We start from the raw sequence: 15,911 nt of genomic DNA on the forward strand, positions 1-15,911 counted from the left end.
CTCTCTCTCTCTCTCTCTCTCTCTCTCGCTTTCCCTCTCTCTGACGGTGATATTTGATGTCTCCCCCAGGTCCAGCTTCTCTGACTCTGGATCCTAACATACCGCATTCCCTGCTCTTCCTGTCTGAGGTCTGGACCAGTGTGAGACTCGGAGACACAGAGCAGCCGCTCCCTGACTCCCCGGAGAGATTTGATCCATTGCTGTTTGTGCTGGTATCAGAAGGGTTCATATAAAAGGGACACAACTGGGAGGTGGAGGTGGGGGAGAAGAACTGGTGGATTCTGGGAGTGGCCTGAGAGTCTGTGAAGAGGAAAGAGGGTTTCAGACTGAACCCGGAGACCGGACTGTGGGTTTGTATCCCAGAGATGGTTATTTTGCCGCCACCTCCCCCTCACTAACCCTCCTCTCTCCGAGCATGAATCCCCGGAAGATCGGGGTTTTCCTGGACTATGAGGGTGGACTGGTGTCATTTTACAATGCGGACACCATGTCCCACCTCCACACTTTCACCCACACTTTCACAAAGAGGCTCTTTCCCATCTTCAGTCCGGGATTGAATGACGACGGGAAAACCTCCGCCCCGCTGACAATCTGCGGGATTAAAGGGCACTGACAGATCCATCCCATAATTTCACTCCGTCCCCCTGCCTCCTGCCAGCTGTAAACTGATGGGGGTCGGTCTCAGCCTGGGGTAAAGAAGGAGGGAGGGGGAGAGAAGAAACAAATAGAAGCTCAATTGGAGAGAGGGACTGACTGGGTAGAGTGAGCTGTGAGCTGCAGGAATCCGGGAACCTTCCTGCCTGTAATGTTGCTCCACAGGCGGGAGGTGGCGCTACATGACAGTGTTGGAGATGAATCGGTCAGTGGGTCTCAGATTGGACTCAGCGGGGTAGGGGGAGGGGGGGAACTAATTTATTTCGCTTCAGAGTCAGTGGGGTCTTTCCAGGGCGGAGAAAGTGAGGTCTGCAGATGCTGGAGATCAGAGCTGGAAATGTGTTGCTGGAAAAGCGCAGCAGGTCAGGCAGCATCCAGGGAACAGGAGAATCGACGTTTCGGGCATATATAATTCCTGAAGAAGGGCTTATGCCCGAAACGTCGATTCTCCTGTTCCCTGGATGCTGCCTGACCTGCTGCGCTTTTCCAGCAACACATTTCCAGTTCTTTCCAGGGCGGGACACCAGATCATGTCACTGCAAGGCAGGGAGAGACAGCGAGATCCAGAAAGAGGTGGGGAAGTGGAGGCAATGAATACAAGGACTTCCTTGAGTCACTGTTATTCCCAACTTCACGGTGATGAGGTGGTCTTGGTTTCCAGTGGACCGAGGTTCAAATCTTTGAAATTTGGACAAGTGAGTAAATTTGAATGGTTTAGCTGGCTTCCACACAACTCCCGACACACAGCAATGCAGTTGACTCTTAATGCCAGCTGGGCATTCAATTCTACTTTTCTGAGCAACACCAACACGAACGTTTCATCAATGATTATATCAAAGAAGACTGGAGGGGAAACCAGTTGCTGTTGTAATTCACATCACTCTTCAGTTTGGACTCAGGTGGTGAGCAAGTGCCATTCCCATGTTGCCTGGCCTACTGAGTGCTTCCATCATTTTCTGTTGTTATTAATGGCTCATTGGTTTGATTCATGTAATTATGATAGCACTGTCAGTTTGTTAAACTTAAAATTCTCAATCTATTACAATAATGTAAGTGATTGGATAATGCTGACCGTTGAACTGGATTTGCCCAGGTTTGTAAATATTAATCAGAACATCATGTTCAAGTGGGTACTCTAATAAAATCGATGGGAAGGAAAGATATGTTTATGGGATATCTCCTGCTGTGAATATTGTTGATAATCTGTACTGAATGTGCTACATGAATTGATTTGGGTATGTACACCATTCATGTATAATGTGGAACCACATGAAACACAGTAGTTTAAGTGAATTTAAGTGAGTATTGGTCTCTGGGTTTCTGATCAGTCTCATCACCTGTTTACTCCAGTGAAATCATCCTTAAATCATGATGATGTAATTACTTGTTTTTTACAAAGTATTAAAGCACTCTTGTTAAACTGCAAGCTCAGGAAGAAGAGATCACATTGAGAGTATATAATTCAGGGCATTTGGAGGCAGCATGGGAATTTGGAGGTAGTGTGAGAATAGAACTGGTTAATGTTTTGTTTCCCCATCTTAAAAGAATGAATTTCAGTCACTTGAGTCATGAAAAGGTCGCTGATCCAGCTGACTGAGGGACAGTTATCTCCTGAAGCCTGAACAGGGTCTCAATAGGTGGTGATTACTGTTGAAAATTCAATACACCTGAATCAGCTCTATTTAACGAATGAATGATTTTATTATTACCTATATGTTAATATAGTAAAATGCAGTGAAAAACTTCCACTGTCCACTGGTACCATTTTGCATAGTTTACAATAATTTACAACGTCAAAGTCGCCAGTCTTCGGATTCCATCATTTGTCGCTGGGCCTAACTCGCTTATTCAGGCTCCCATGCTCGCCCCTCTGCCAGCCACCTCCAGGACACAGCTCCAGACTCACCAGCCTCTGCCATATTCCCAAACCAAACAATGCGCCTTCCTACCAACTTCCCCACTGATGCCAAAATAAAAGGGGGAAAAAACAGAAGCAGGCAGAGTGAACATTCCCTGGCACAGGAGCCTTGGATACTGCTGTCGAACTCTTGAAATGAAAGATTACTGTATTTCGTACTTGCATTAGGAAGTGAAAGTGAAAAAGAGAAAGGCTGTGAGAGGTTGTAAAGCACAGCTTTCCTTTAAAGCTTTCCTTTATTGGTCAGAGTATTTAGTATAGGAGCTGGCAGGTCATGTTGCAGTTGTATAGGATGTTGATTATGGCACTATGGAATATTGCGTGCAATTCTGATCTTCCTATCGGAAGGATATTGTGAAACTTGAAGTGGTTTAGAACAGATTTACAGGGATGTTGCCAGTGTTGGAATTTGAACTATAGGGAGATACTGAATAGGTTGGAGTTGATTTTTCTGGAGCATCGGAGGCTGAGGGGTGACCTTATAGAGGGTCATAAAATCATGAGGGGCATGGATAAGATAAATAGCGAGTCTTTGCCCTGGCGTGGGGAAGTCCAGAACTAGAAGGTATAGGTTCAGGTTGGTGGGGGGGGGGGGGGGGAGAGAAAGATACAAAGGAGACCCAAGGGGCAACATTTTCATGCAGAGGGTCGTGCACGTATGGAATGAGCTGCCGGAGGAAGTGGTGGAGGCTGGTACAATTGCAACACTTAAAAGACATCTGGATGGGTAGATGAACAGGAAGGGTTTGCAGGGAAAAGGGCCGGGTGCTGGCAAGTGGGACCAGATTAGGTTGGGATATCGGGTTTGAAGTGGATGATTTGGCCCGAAGAGTCTGTTTCCATGCTGTACATTTCTGACATTCTGACTCTATGACTGCACAGAGTGTGAAGATAGACTTGTTGGTTTGGAATAATTGTTCTGAGTATTGAGTGCAAATCCTCCTGAGATCGTTAAACTGAATGTGTTCTTTCACATCGAAACTAAAAGCAGGTGGATTCCGGAAGTGCGGAGAGTGAATATGGCATCCGCACAGCACCTCCTGAGACTGACCGAGGAGGTAATTTGTCCCATTTGTCTGGATTTCTTCACCGATCCGGTTACACTGGATTGTGGGCACAATTTCTGCCGCTCCTGTATCACCCAGAGTTGGGAAAAGAAGGAGATAAACTCCTGCCCGGTCTGTAGAGAGGAGTTTCCGGAAAGAAACCTCAGGGTAAATCGGGCCATAGCGAATCTGGCCGAGGAGGCTCGAAAATTAAAGCTGGATCCGAAAGAGAAGGAAAGTAAACCTCACTGTGAGAAACATCAGGAAGATCTGAAGCTGTTTTGTGACACTGACAGGAAGTTGATCTGTGTGATGTGTGTCACTGCACCGGAACACAGAGAGCACCGCTTCATACAGATTATAGAAGGAGTTAAAGTGTACAAGGTAAAGAGGAAATGTTTAAAAGCTGTGAATTGTGTCACAGTTTCAAGGTCTGACAGTTTCATGCTGCGATTTCTCTTCTAATTCCAGGCTAAACTGAAATCTGCCTTAAATTCTCTCACAGAGAAGAAATCGGCGGTTCTCCAAACAGAACTGACCCAGAAACGGAAGATTTCCGAAGTGAGGGTGAGCTCTCCCTGTGCTGATTCTCTGGGATCTCGGTTAGTTTTGTTCCCTTTATCGCGGGACATTAATGAGGTTTCACATTTCATTTGGTAGGAACAGGCGAGCAGTCTGCAGACCCACATCACATCCGAGTTCACTAAAATGCACCAGATTCTCACTGAGAAAGAGCAGCGTTTACTCAGAGATCTCAGGGAAGAAGAGGAGAGGGTTGTAGAACCAATGGAGAGAAACCTTCGAGAGATTCAGGAGAATTTACATTCTATTGAGGAGGAACTCTCAAAGTTGCAGAAACAGACGGAGCAAACAGACGAGCTGGTGTTTCTGAAGGTGAGGCATTATATTGCAGGTCAGCTCCATGAAACGTCACCCGGTTACAAATATAACCAAGAAATGTTACATTATTGTTGCTCGCCGGAAATGGACCGGAGGAAAATTAAACTGGGTTGTTGTCTGAGCGGTTCTGATGTCACGATGCAAAAACCGCTCTCTCTCAGTCTGCAGAATCTCAGTCAAACCGAACTCCTCCCGCGAATGGGCTGTGAAGCTGGTACTGGATGGCAGAGTGGCACAGTGGCCAGCACTGCTACCTAACATCGCCAGAGACACGGGTTCAATACCCACCTCATGCAACTGTCTGTGTGGAGTTTGCACATTCTCCCGATGTCTGCATGGGCTTTCTCCGGTTTCGTCCCACAATCCAAAAATGTGCAGGTTAGGTGAATTGGCTAAATTGCCCGTAGTGTTAGGGGAAGGGTAGGCAATAGGTCTGGGTGGGTTGCTTTTCGGAGGGTCGGTGTGGGCTTGTTGGGCCGGAGGGCCTGTTTCCCCACTGTAAGCAATCCTAATCTTTACTTGTTTTGTTATTATCTCCGTGTTCCCCCAATTTAATTAACTCCTGGAATTCCCATTGTAATCCAGTTCCAGTTCCATGTGGAGGGTGTGTAGGTGTGTCTTGTACAATGGGAGTGTGAGAGTCACCGTGTCTGGGAGTGGGACTGATGGTCAGTGCCAGTTTATTTTACCCTGTCCTCAATCTTCCTTCCAAAATGCACTTCCGTGTTATGTCTGTTCATTTCAGCAGCGTGTCTGTCTCCTCCTGAAATCTGTTACTGCCATCCTCACTGTTTGTGATTCATTTCTTTCAGGAGGCAGCTTGTCGGAAGAGAAGGTAGGACATGCTCTTCACTGAAATTCTGCACAGTTTGCTCAATAACTCAGGGACGGGTTACTATGGGGTTATTTTCTGGTTATTGTCGTCGGTTAAAGTGGTTGTTTAACTCCGTTTTTGGTTCACACTCATCTTTATTATAAAAAGAAACTTACTGCAAATAAAGAACAATAAAGAGATTTCGATGACAGAAAGAGGCCTTTTCACCCATCGAGTCTGTGTCAGTCAGAAACAAACGTCTCACTTTTCTCATCCCATTTCTATCACTTGGCACATTGCCTGGTACATTTTGGCATGATAGGTGCACATCTAAATGCTTTTGAAATGAATTGAGGCTTTCTAAACATCTTGTATCCTTACTGACAGTGAATTCAGATTTTCACCACTTTATGTGTGAGAAAAACATGCCTCACATTCCCTCCTAGCCTACTCCCCCCCACACGCACAAAAACATTTTCTGATTCAGTATGTGGATGTACCTACGAGAGAAGGTGCAAAACTTGACCTGCTCTTGGGAAATAAGGCAGGGCATGTGACTGAGGTGTCAGTGGGGAAGCACTTTGGGGCCAGTGACCATAATTCTATTAGATTTAAAATGGTGATGGAAAAGGATAGACCAGATTTAAAGCTGACTGGGGACAGATGTTCGCAGGTAAAGTGTCGGCTTGAAAATGGGAAGCCTTCAGAAATGAGATAACAAGAATCCAGAGAAACTATATTCCTGTTAGGGGTGAAAGGAAAGGCTGGTAGGTGTAGGGAATGCTGGATGACGAAAGAAATTGAGGGTTTGGTTCAGCAAAAGAAGGAAGCATATGTAAGGTATAGACAGGATAGATTGAGTGAATCCTTAGAAGAGTATAAGGGCAGTAGGAGTATACTTAAGAGGGAAAGCAGGAGGGCAAAAAGGGGACATGAAATAGCTTTGGCAAATAGAATTAAGGAGAATCCAAGGGTGTTTACAAATACATTGAGGACAAAAAGATAACTAGGGAGAGAGTAGGACTACTCAAAGATCAGCAAGGTGGCCTTTGTGTGGAGCCGCAGGAGATGGGGCAGATATTAAATGAGTATTTTGCATCAGTATTTACGGTGCAAAATGATATGGAAGATATCGAAAGTAGCAAAATAGATGGTGACACCTTGCAAATGTCCATATTACAGAGGAGGAAGTGCTGGGTGTCTTGAAACGCATAAAGATGGATAAATCCCCAGGACCGGATCAGGTATGCCCTGGACCTCTGTGGGAAGCTAGCAAAGTGATTGCTGGGATATTTCTATCATTGATAGTCACAGGTGAGGTGCCAGAAGATTGCAGGTTGGCAAACGTGGTGCCACTCTTTAAGAAGGGTAGTAAGGACAAGCCAGGGAACTATAGACCAGTAAGCCTGACGTCGGTGGTAGGCAGGTTGTTGGAGGGAATCCTGAAGGACTGGATGTATATCTATTTGGAAAGGCAAGGAATGATTAGGGATAGTCAACGTGGCTTTGTGCATGGGAAATCATGTCTCACAAATTTGATTGAGTTTTTTGAAGAAGTAACAAAGAGGATTGATGAGGGCAGAGCGGTAGATGTGATCTATATGGACTTCAGTAAGGCGTTCGACAAGGTTCCCCATGGGAGATTGGTTAGCAAGGTTAGATCTCATGGAATAAACGGAGAACTAGCCCTTTGGATATAGAACTTGCTCAAAGATGGAAGACAGAGGGTGGTGGTGGAGGGTTGTTTTTCAGACTGGAGGCCTGTTACCAGTGGTGTACCACAAGGATCAGTGCTGGGTCCTCTACCTTTTGTCATTTACATAAATGATTTGGATGCGAGCATAAGAGGTACAGTTAGTAAGTGTGCAGATGACACCAAAATTGGAGGTGTAGTGGAAGAAGGTTGCCTCAGATTACAACAAGTTTTTGATCAGATGGGCCAATGGGCAGAGAAGTGGCAGATGGAGTTTAATTGAGATAAATGCGAGGTGCTGCATTTTGGGAAAGCAAATCTTCGCAGGATTTATAGACTTTATGGTAAGGTCCTAGAGAGTTTGCTGAACAAAGAGACCTTGGAGTGCAGGTTCATAGCTCATTGACAGTGGAGTCACAGGTAGATAGGATAGTGAAGAAGGCATTTGGTATGCTTTCCTTTATTGGTCAGAGTATTGAGTATAGGAGTTGGGACATTGGTTAGGCCACTGGTGGGATATTGCGTGCAATTCTGGTCTCCTTCCTATGAGAAAGATGTTGTGAAACTTGAAAGGGTTCAGAAAAAATTTACAAGGATGTTGCCAGGGTTGGAGGATTAGAGTTATAGGGAGAGGCTGAACAGGCTGGGTCTGTTTTCCCTTGAGCGTGATCTTATAGAGGTTTACAAAATTATGAGGGGCATGGATAGGATAAATAGACAAAGTCTTTTCCCTGGGGTCAGGGAGTCCAGATAGGAAGGGTTTGGAGGGATATGGGCCGGGTGCTGGCAGGTGGGACTAGATTAGGTTGGGATATCTGGTCGGTATGGATGGGTTGGACCGAAGTGTGTGGTTCCATACTGTACATCTCTATGACTCTATGACAGCCTCCGCCCAACCTTAAATCTGCTCTCCTGGTTATCGATCCCTCCATCAAGGGGAAACATTCATCCTGTCTACATTTGTCTGTGCCCATCATTATTTTGTACATCATAATCATGTCCACATTCAATCTCCTCTGCTCCAGGGAAAACAACTTCAGTCTGTCTAATGTCTCTTCATAACTGAAACTCTCCAGCCCAGAGAACATCCTGGTAAATCACCTTTGCACCCTCTTCACTGCAATCATCCGTTCTGTGACTTGGATTCCAGAACTGCACACATCACTCTAGCTGTGGCCTAACCAACATTTTATACACTTCCAGCATCGCCATCCTGTACTTAGTTAAAAATCACACAACACCAGGTTATAGTCCAACAGGTTTAATTGGAAGCATTTGCTTTCAGAGTGCTGCTCCTTCATCAGATGATTGTGACCTGACACAACCATCTGATGAAGGAGCAGTGCTCCGAAAGCTAGTGCTTCTAATTAAACCTGTTGGACTATAACCTGGTGTTGTGTGATTGTTTAACTTTGTACAACCCAGTCCAACACCGGTATCTCCAAATCATCCTGTTCTTAGAGTCTGTGCCTTGACAAATAAATGCAACTATATTGTATGCATTTTACATCACTTTTTCTACCTATATTGCTACCTTAAGGTACCAGTGGATATGTGTGTTCCAGGGTCATGCTTTTCTACATATATTCACTTGCCTTGTTTATGCTGCACAACTGTAACATCTCACACATACTCAGATGGAATGCGATTCACCACTGATCAGACAATCTGACCAGCCTGTCTATCTCCTCCTGTAATCCCAAGCTATCCTCCTCATTATTTAACAACCCAATATCTGTGAGATTTCATGTCCATTAAATTAGTTGAGGCTTCCTCTTCAGCCAGGACAGATAACTTTTTGAATAGCAAAGGAATTAAGGGTAAAAGCAAATTACTGCGGATGCTGGAATCTGAAACCAAAAGAGAAAATGCTGGAAAATCTCAGCAGGTCTGGCAGCATTTGTAAGAAGAGAAAAGAGCTGACTTTTTGAGTCTAACTGATCAGCCATGATTATATTGAATGGCAGAGCAGGCTCAATGGGCCAGATGGTCTACTCCTGCTCCCATTTCTTCTGTTCTTAGGTTCTAACCCAGCAATTTTCCTCCCATCCACAAACTTACCAATCACTGTCTGCCTTCAAGTCTAAATGAGTTATACGTACCACAAGCAACAAAGGCCATAATGCTCATTTCTGTGGAACCTCTCTGGACACAGAATTGCAGTCACAGACATCACCCAATGCTTCCTGCCACTTAGCCAATTTTGGATCCAATGAACCAATTTTCTTTGACTTCCAGGGCTTTTAATTTCACAATCAGTCTCCCAAGCAGGACATTATCAAAGGTCTTGCTCAATCCAAGTAGCTTTGGACAAATGCAGTGCCCTCATCTGCACTCCTGGTCATATTATTGCAAATTTCAGTCAAGTTGTTCAGACATGACCTCCCCTGAACAAAGCCATGTTCTTCCATTCCAAAGTGCACCTAAGTCATTCGAATAGATGCTATATCATTGTGGTCAGACTGACTGGCCTTTACATTCCTGGTTTATCCCTTGCTCCATTCTTGAATAATGATATTATATTAGTGTTGGTCCACTGGCAACTCTCCTGTGGACTGAGGGGAATTGAAAATTATTGCCAATACACCTGCTATTTCCAGTCTTGCCTCATTCAATGGCATTAGAGTTTTTGGGTGTAGACTTAGATTTTATTGTCACATGTACTCAAGTACCAAAGTAAAGGAGTACACTGAATAGTGTCTGATGTTGCCACACATGGTGCCAGGTTAGGTACAAAGATACCTAGTTATAAAAATTTACAAAGAAGCAACAGAGACAGAGAGAGAATGTTAAACATTTAAGCATTACAGACCTTCACAGAATAAATAGAAAAATAAAGAAATAAGATAATAGTTAGCATTAAAGTTATTCTCAATATAAACTGGAAAAAGTAAAGGAAAAAGATTCAAAGTTTATTGGTCTTTCTTGAGTTCATGCTGGAGCCCCAATTTCCTCCACTTAGCTCACTCTCTGGGAGATGCCACCCCCACTGCAGATACCGGGGTGGTCCTTCACAGCTCAATCCTAACACATCAGGCAGTGACCACTGCTGCTGTCACTGATGCTACGGGCTCCAACCTCCTGCTGCTGCCTCCACAACATGCCCAGCCAGGAGCCCATACATGGCCTCTATTCATAGGACCCGCTCGCAGCTTTCAATCACAGGCTGGGCCCCACCCTTACCATCGGTTGCCTCAGACACTGGGCCAAGAGATGGACATAGGCTGCTGAAAAGTCATCCACTCTAATCTGAGCCTGCCGCGTGCTAACAAGGCACTGCTGCACTGGGGAGAGGCACTGGGCCAAGAGACTGCCACAAGGCACTGAACCAAGAAGAAAGAAGGAAAGTAAACAAATTTGAAGATGGAAAAAAAGGAGGAAAAGAAATAAAAAGATGGAGCTCCAGCTGAAGCGTCCTATTCCTCCACCTTCTTGATTTTGCCTGGGATACATTTCATCTGGCCCTAGAAAAGTATCTACTTTTCAGTCGGTCAGTACAATCACAGCCTCCTTTGCTGTCCATTCTGAATTTTTAAAAACTATATCATTGTTTCTCTAGATGATTTCTACAACCACATTGTGTCGGTTTTCATGAGTGAGATAGACAATGTATTAATTTCAAATCATATCTTCAGCCTCTGGATCCATACATAAATTAAGACTGTGGACCTGAATGGAACCCACTCTTTCCCTAATTCTCCTTCAATCCTTCAAGCATTTATATATTCTAAACCAAGCTACCATAACATGGCCCATACCAATATATGCTCTTCTGCTTCAACTGTTCATACATATAGTTCTTAAATGTCTTGTGTGTTCTTGCCACTATCACCCTTTTAGGCAATGAGTTCTCCATACTCTCGACACTCTGGGTGAAATGGGACTTCCTAACACCCCTGCAAACCTTTAGCTCCTTACTATAAATCTGTCACCTGGTTAATGTCCCCTCTACTCCAGGGAGAAACCTTTCCACATCTCCCGCCGTGTATGCCTCCCAGAACTTCATACACTTCAATTGGAACCGTCCCTTAAGTCTTCCTGTTGTCAGGAAAACAACCCCCCCCCCTTATCAAGTCTCTCTACTCAGCTGAATTGGTCCTGCCCAGCCTTCATTCTGGTTGAACTCTTCTGCACTCCCTCCAGTGCATTCATATCATTCCTGCAGTGTTATGACCAGACTACACACAGTACTACAGCTTTAGCCGAATTCTTACTCAGCTTCAGCATAACAGCCTTTGTATTCAATGCCTCAACTAATATATGAACCCAAATTCATTTGTAACTACCTTATATGCCTGTCCTCCTGCCTTCACATATGTGGACATCTACACCTAAGGTCCCGTTGATTCTCTCGACTTCCAAAGCTCTGACCATTTAATGTGTACTTCCTTGCCTTGTCAGCAGTCTGAAAATTCATCAGCTCACACTTTCAAGAATTAAATTCTACTTGCCATAGCTCAGTTCATCTGACCTGGCCATCTACACCATCCTGTACTGTAAGACTTTCCTCCTTGCAATTTACCACATTACCAATTTTTGTGCCAAGTGCAAATATACTGATGATACCATCTACATTCAAACCTAAAGTATTAATGTACACAGCAAACAGCAAGGGACACATAACTGAACTCTCATATTGTGACAATGTAAACTTCACAGCATTAATAACTGTTCATGGATTGAAAAAAATCAGCAAGAACTCTTTCTGGGATAAGCTGTTTCTTGACATGAATGGTGCAAGGAGAAATTGTTTTGAAGAAATTAAAAGCAACATGCAAATTAACCATCTGACAAGAAGTAAACATAAACAAGATGTGCTCTGGGAGAGGGAAGATAACTGCCTGATAATCTGGCTTATGACAAATGGACAATTAAGTCTACCTGCAGAAATAATGTTTTGAAGGGGCTATTTGCAGGAAAAGCTGTGTATCAAATAGACAGCTAACCCTAAATGTAACATGGAACAGGGGAGCTACTTCTGATAAGCTACAGGCTTGAGGTCTTCAGAAATGTAATCAATGTTTGGGGATGAAAGAATCCATTGAATCATCAGTAGTGACACACTACAAACTTGGAAGTGATGAAATTTCAAAGGAATTGAACAATAGATCAAGTCAGTAGCAGAACTTCAAAGTAAACACGGCATAAGGATTGAACATTGGACACTTTCAGAGTGGCTGCAATCCTCACCAGATTCCATCATTAATCAGGTAATGGCCAAGTTGTGTTATGAGGCTTAACTTGCTTGCTTAAAGGGTCTTACTTTGTTTGAAACATGCACTAAAGTTTAGATCATTATTTCAGTTCTTGACTGTGAGATTTCTTAAGTAGCTGAATTAAAGGTAACATTTTCCAATTTACCCACAACGATATACCACGGGACAAAGGCTTCCCTCCAACAATTGCCCTCGGCTTCCTCCACTCAGCTAATTTGGATCCAATTTACCAAATTACCCTGGATCCAGTCCACTGTCATTTGCTTCCATGCCTTTAACTGTAAACTGGGATACCTCTCATTTAGGTCAAGGGCTTTGTTCATTTTCAAGACTGTTAAAATTACAAACACCTCTCCACTCTCTAATGTGAACTAATTCAATTCATTCAACTAATTCAAATCCCACCAGATTCCTAGACCCACATTGTCCTTCTCCACAGTGCGTGCAGATGCAATATACTCATTTAAAACTACATCAATGTCCTCTGACTTAATATATTGCCAATTTGGTCTTTTTATCAGGCCCTAATCTTTTGCTACTTATTCTCATGCTCCTGGTAAACCTAGGAAACATCTTCTGGAGTGTCCTTAAAATTACCCATTAGTGTTTTCTCATGTTAGCTGTTTGAGCTCTTAATTTAAAACTACATCAAGGGTCTTGAGCTTGTTTGTCAGTACCACCTTCTCAAAGGCAACTGATGACAGACAATAAATACTGGTCCAGCCAAGGGATGTCCATGTTTCATTAAAAAATACTCCCTGCATGGACCTTGGCCAGTAAGTCATACTTTCAACAGGTAGGACTCGTACTTTTTTTATATTACACCTTGCAATGTCTGTTAACCAATACGACAGGAAAGTTCTTGACTTACACTGCCCCTTCACTGTAATGTGGGGACTCAAGTCACTTTCACAGGAGAACTCGAAAGCAAAAAGTGACACTGAGTTTTTAACACTAATAATTGTTGTAGGTTTTACAGCATTTTAAAGCAGAAACATGAAATGGAGGGACTCAGGGAGGGAATTCCAGATTGGAAGGACTCAGCAACTGTAAATCCAGATTAGAGTGGTGCTGGAAAAGCACAGCAGGTCAGGCAGCATCTGAGGAGCAGGAAAATCAACGTTTCAGGCAAAAGCCTTTCATCAGGAATGCTTTTGCCCAAAATGTCTTTTCCTGCTCCTCAGATGCTGCCTGACCTGCTGTGCTTTTCCAGCACCACTCTAATCTAGACTCTGATCTCCAGCATCTGCAGTCCTCACTTCTGCCTAGCTATAAGTCCAACCTACAATGGGGGGGCACCGGGGGCAGGGGGGCGGGGGGCGGGGCAAGACTAAAATCAGATATGGTCGAGTCCAGAAGTACAGCAGCAGGATTCTCCGAGGGTTGTGGGACCCATCTATTACCCAGTTGCACATTATGTTTTTAGTTGTGTTCAAGTTTTTTTCTTTGTTCCACAAATTCTGTTTATATTACAGCAAGAGCACAGACGGAACTTTTAAAATCTCCTTGGTGTGAGATGTCTCGGTAATTAATGTTATCAGATATGGATTTTTATCTTTACAAGATATGGTTTTCCACCTGTACTGCTGCATTTCCAAGCTATATTTTGTCTGGTTGTGGATTTCGGACTTAATTTTCTCCCACATTTGCTGAATGACAAGAAGTGCTGAAAGCTTGACTATATATAAATTACTTATAATATTCGTTGACATGAATTGTCTGATATTTGCAGGATTAGTGATAACAACTGGACATCACCAGCAGATGGCTCCCTATCTATTGGAAAGTACAACAGCCCTTTACAGTACACAGTTTGGAGAGAAATGATGGATGACATTAACCCGGGTAAAACACATGCTTATAAACCCGTTCATAAATCCAGCTGACATTTGGATCACAATATTAGCAGGAAAACATATTGTCACTTGAGAGCTTGTGTTAACAGACAGCTAGTGTGCTGGATGGAATTCAACAGTTTAGTCAACAGATTGGGCTGCAGATACAGTCTACTCTGATGAAGAGGTGCTGATGTTGGACTGGGGTGGACACAGGTAAAAGTTTTTAACTCTGCTCTGTACACTGGAGGCTGTGACGATCCTCTTTAAGTGTTCAAGTGTCAAAACATTCATATGCTGAACATGATCACAATTTCTATAACAAGGTGCAGATATTTGATAACTTCAATATTGGCAAGTAACAAGGTAGTTTGGAGAGGGTGAGGCTGATAGACTTATCCCACTGATTGAGCAGTGAAGCTCCTGACCCCTCCATGAATTTGATCAGTGTCTCAAACTAATCTGACATTTGGGCTTCAGTACAATATTCCTTCAGTTTTCCATTGATTTGCAGTGTGGAAAGATGATGGGTGCTCCTTGAGGAACAGGTGACAAATAATCTATTTTGCTTCTAGTGAGGAGAGGGTTTGATTGCGAATGACAGGAACATAGGGTCATGGAGGGACAGAGTAAAGGAACAACATGCAACCCAATAAACTCACATCATAGTCACAGAGAAATCATCACAAAGAGATTCAAACAAATTGTCTTTCAACTTAAATCCCTTTGTACCCTGTTTTGCTTATGTATTGTGTTGAATGAGCTGCCGAATCCATCAGAAATGATGTCAGTGTAAAACGGAGGGCAACCCCAGGTAATGTCAACCTCTCTTGTGGACTGTTGTGGTCTTTACCCTGAGCTGAAGTCCAAATATCTGTAGGTTTTGCTCTGATCTCCAGATTTGCAGTGCTTTTTATTGAGCATGTTTTCTCTGCCCATCTTCTGGTCTATTTACCCCCATCCCATTTAACCGCTGCTCACTGTTTCCCACGCAAGCTCACAATGTTAATGGAATTATCTCATCATATCCAATCCAAGACTCTTTCCAGACTTTAGTACCCCACTCTCTAACGACCCATTCTGCATTCCTTTGTGTTTGGAATTTTCTGTCAACTTACATTCCTCTACAAAGTGCTTCAATATTCTTGATGCTCTTGATTACCACAGGGGATCAAAAGATATGGGAGAAGGAATGGGATTGGGTCTGACAAACATATTACCATGCGCATAGCAGACAGACCTGATTGGTCAAATGGCCTAATTCCACTCCAGTATCTTAGGGTTTTATGGTCTCACATGATTCGTTCTTAAATCCATTGCCATCTCCATCACCTACTATTTGAACCACACCAGCCAGATTTTACCCATTTAATGTGGGATGTGGGGGGTCACTTACATGGCCAGGATTTGCTTCCTATCACTAACTGCTGGCAGGAAGGGGAAGTATCATGTTCCCTTAAAACGATTTGACAGACACAATATGCTGAATGGCTTCTGTACTAGAGAATTCTAATCTCCCCCCTCCAATCCCACTCCATCCACTACCCACTCTTCCCTGTTCTTCCAGCATCATTCTCTCCCATTCCCCCAGTCTTCTTATCCCTTCTCCTGCTCTTGTTTACCCTTCCCTCCTTTTATTTCTTCTTCCATCCTCCACTCATCCCACTGATCTTTCCCAATTTTTCCGATCACTCTCACCTCCCACAGTCTTGCTAACTCCTCCCCTTTCTTCCAAACCCCTCCCTTCCCTCACATATTTCCTATCCCCCACTCTTCATCTATTCTTCTTTTCATATTTTCACACTAATTTTTCTCCCTGCTCTTCCCATCTCTCG

At 43.6% G+C, this 15,911-nt stretch overlaps 1 protein-coding gene across 1 annotated transcript in view; it reads left to right on the forward strand.

Moving 5' to 3' along the window:
- The first annotated feature begins 3,319 nt into the window (after positions 1-3,319).
- LOC122541546 overlaps positions 3,320-15,911 on the forward strand; it is a 47,773-nt gene continuing 35,181 nt past the window's right edge. Inside the window, exons 1-5 of the mRNA XM_043678374.1 lie at positions 3,320-4,002; positions 4,090-4,185; positions 4,279-4,512; positions 5,331-5,353; positions 13,974-14,086. Coding sequence (XP_043534309.1) covers positions 3,592-4,002; positions 4,090-4,185; positions 4,279-4,512; positions 5,331-5,353; positions 13,974-14,086 — 877 coding nt within the window. The 5' untranslated portion in view covers positions 3,320-3,591. The remainder of the gene's footprint in view (positions 4,003-4,089; positions 4,186-4,278; positions 4,513-5,330; positions 5,354-13,973; positions 14,087-15,911) is intronic.

Source organism: Chiloscyllium plagiosum, chromosome 37 (assembly GCF_004010195.1).
Source record: "Chiloscyllium plagiosum isolate BGI_BamShark_2017 chromosome 37, ASM401019v2, whole genome shotgun sequence".
Lineage (NCBI taxonomy): Eukaryota > Metazoa > Chordata > Chondrichthyes > Orectolobiformes > Hemiscylliidae > Chiloscyllium > Chiloscyllium plagiosum.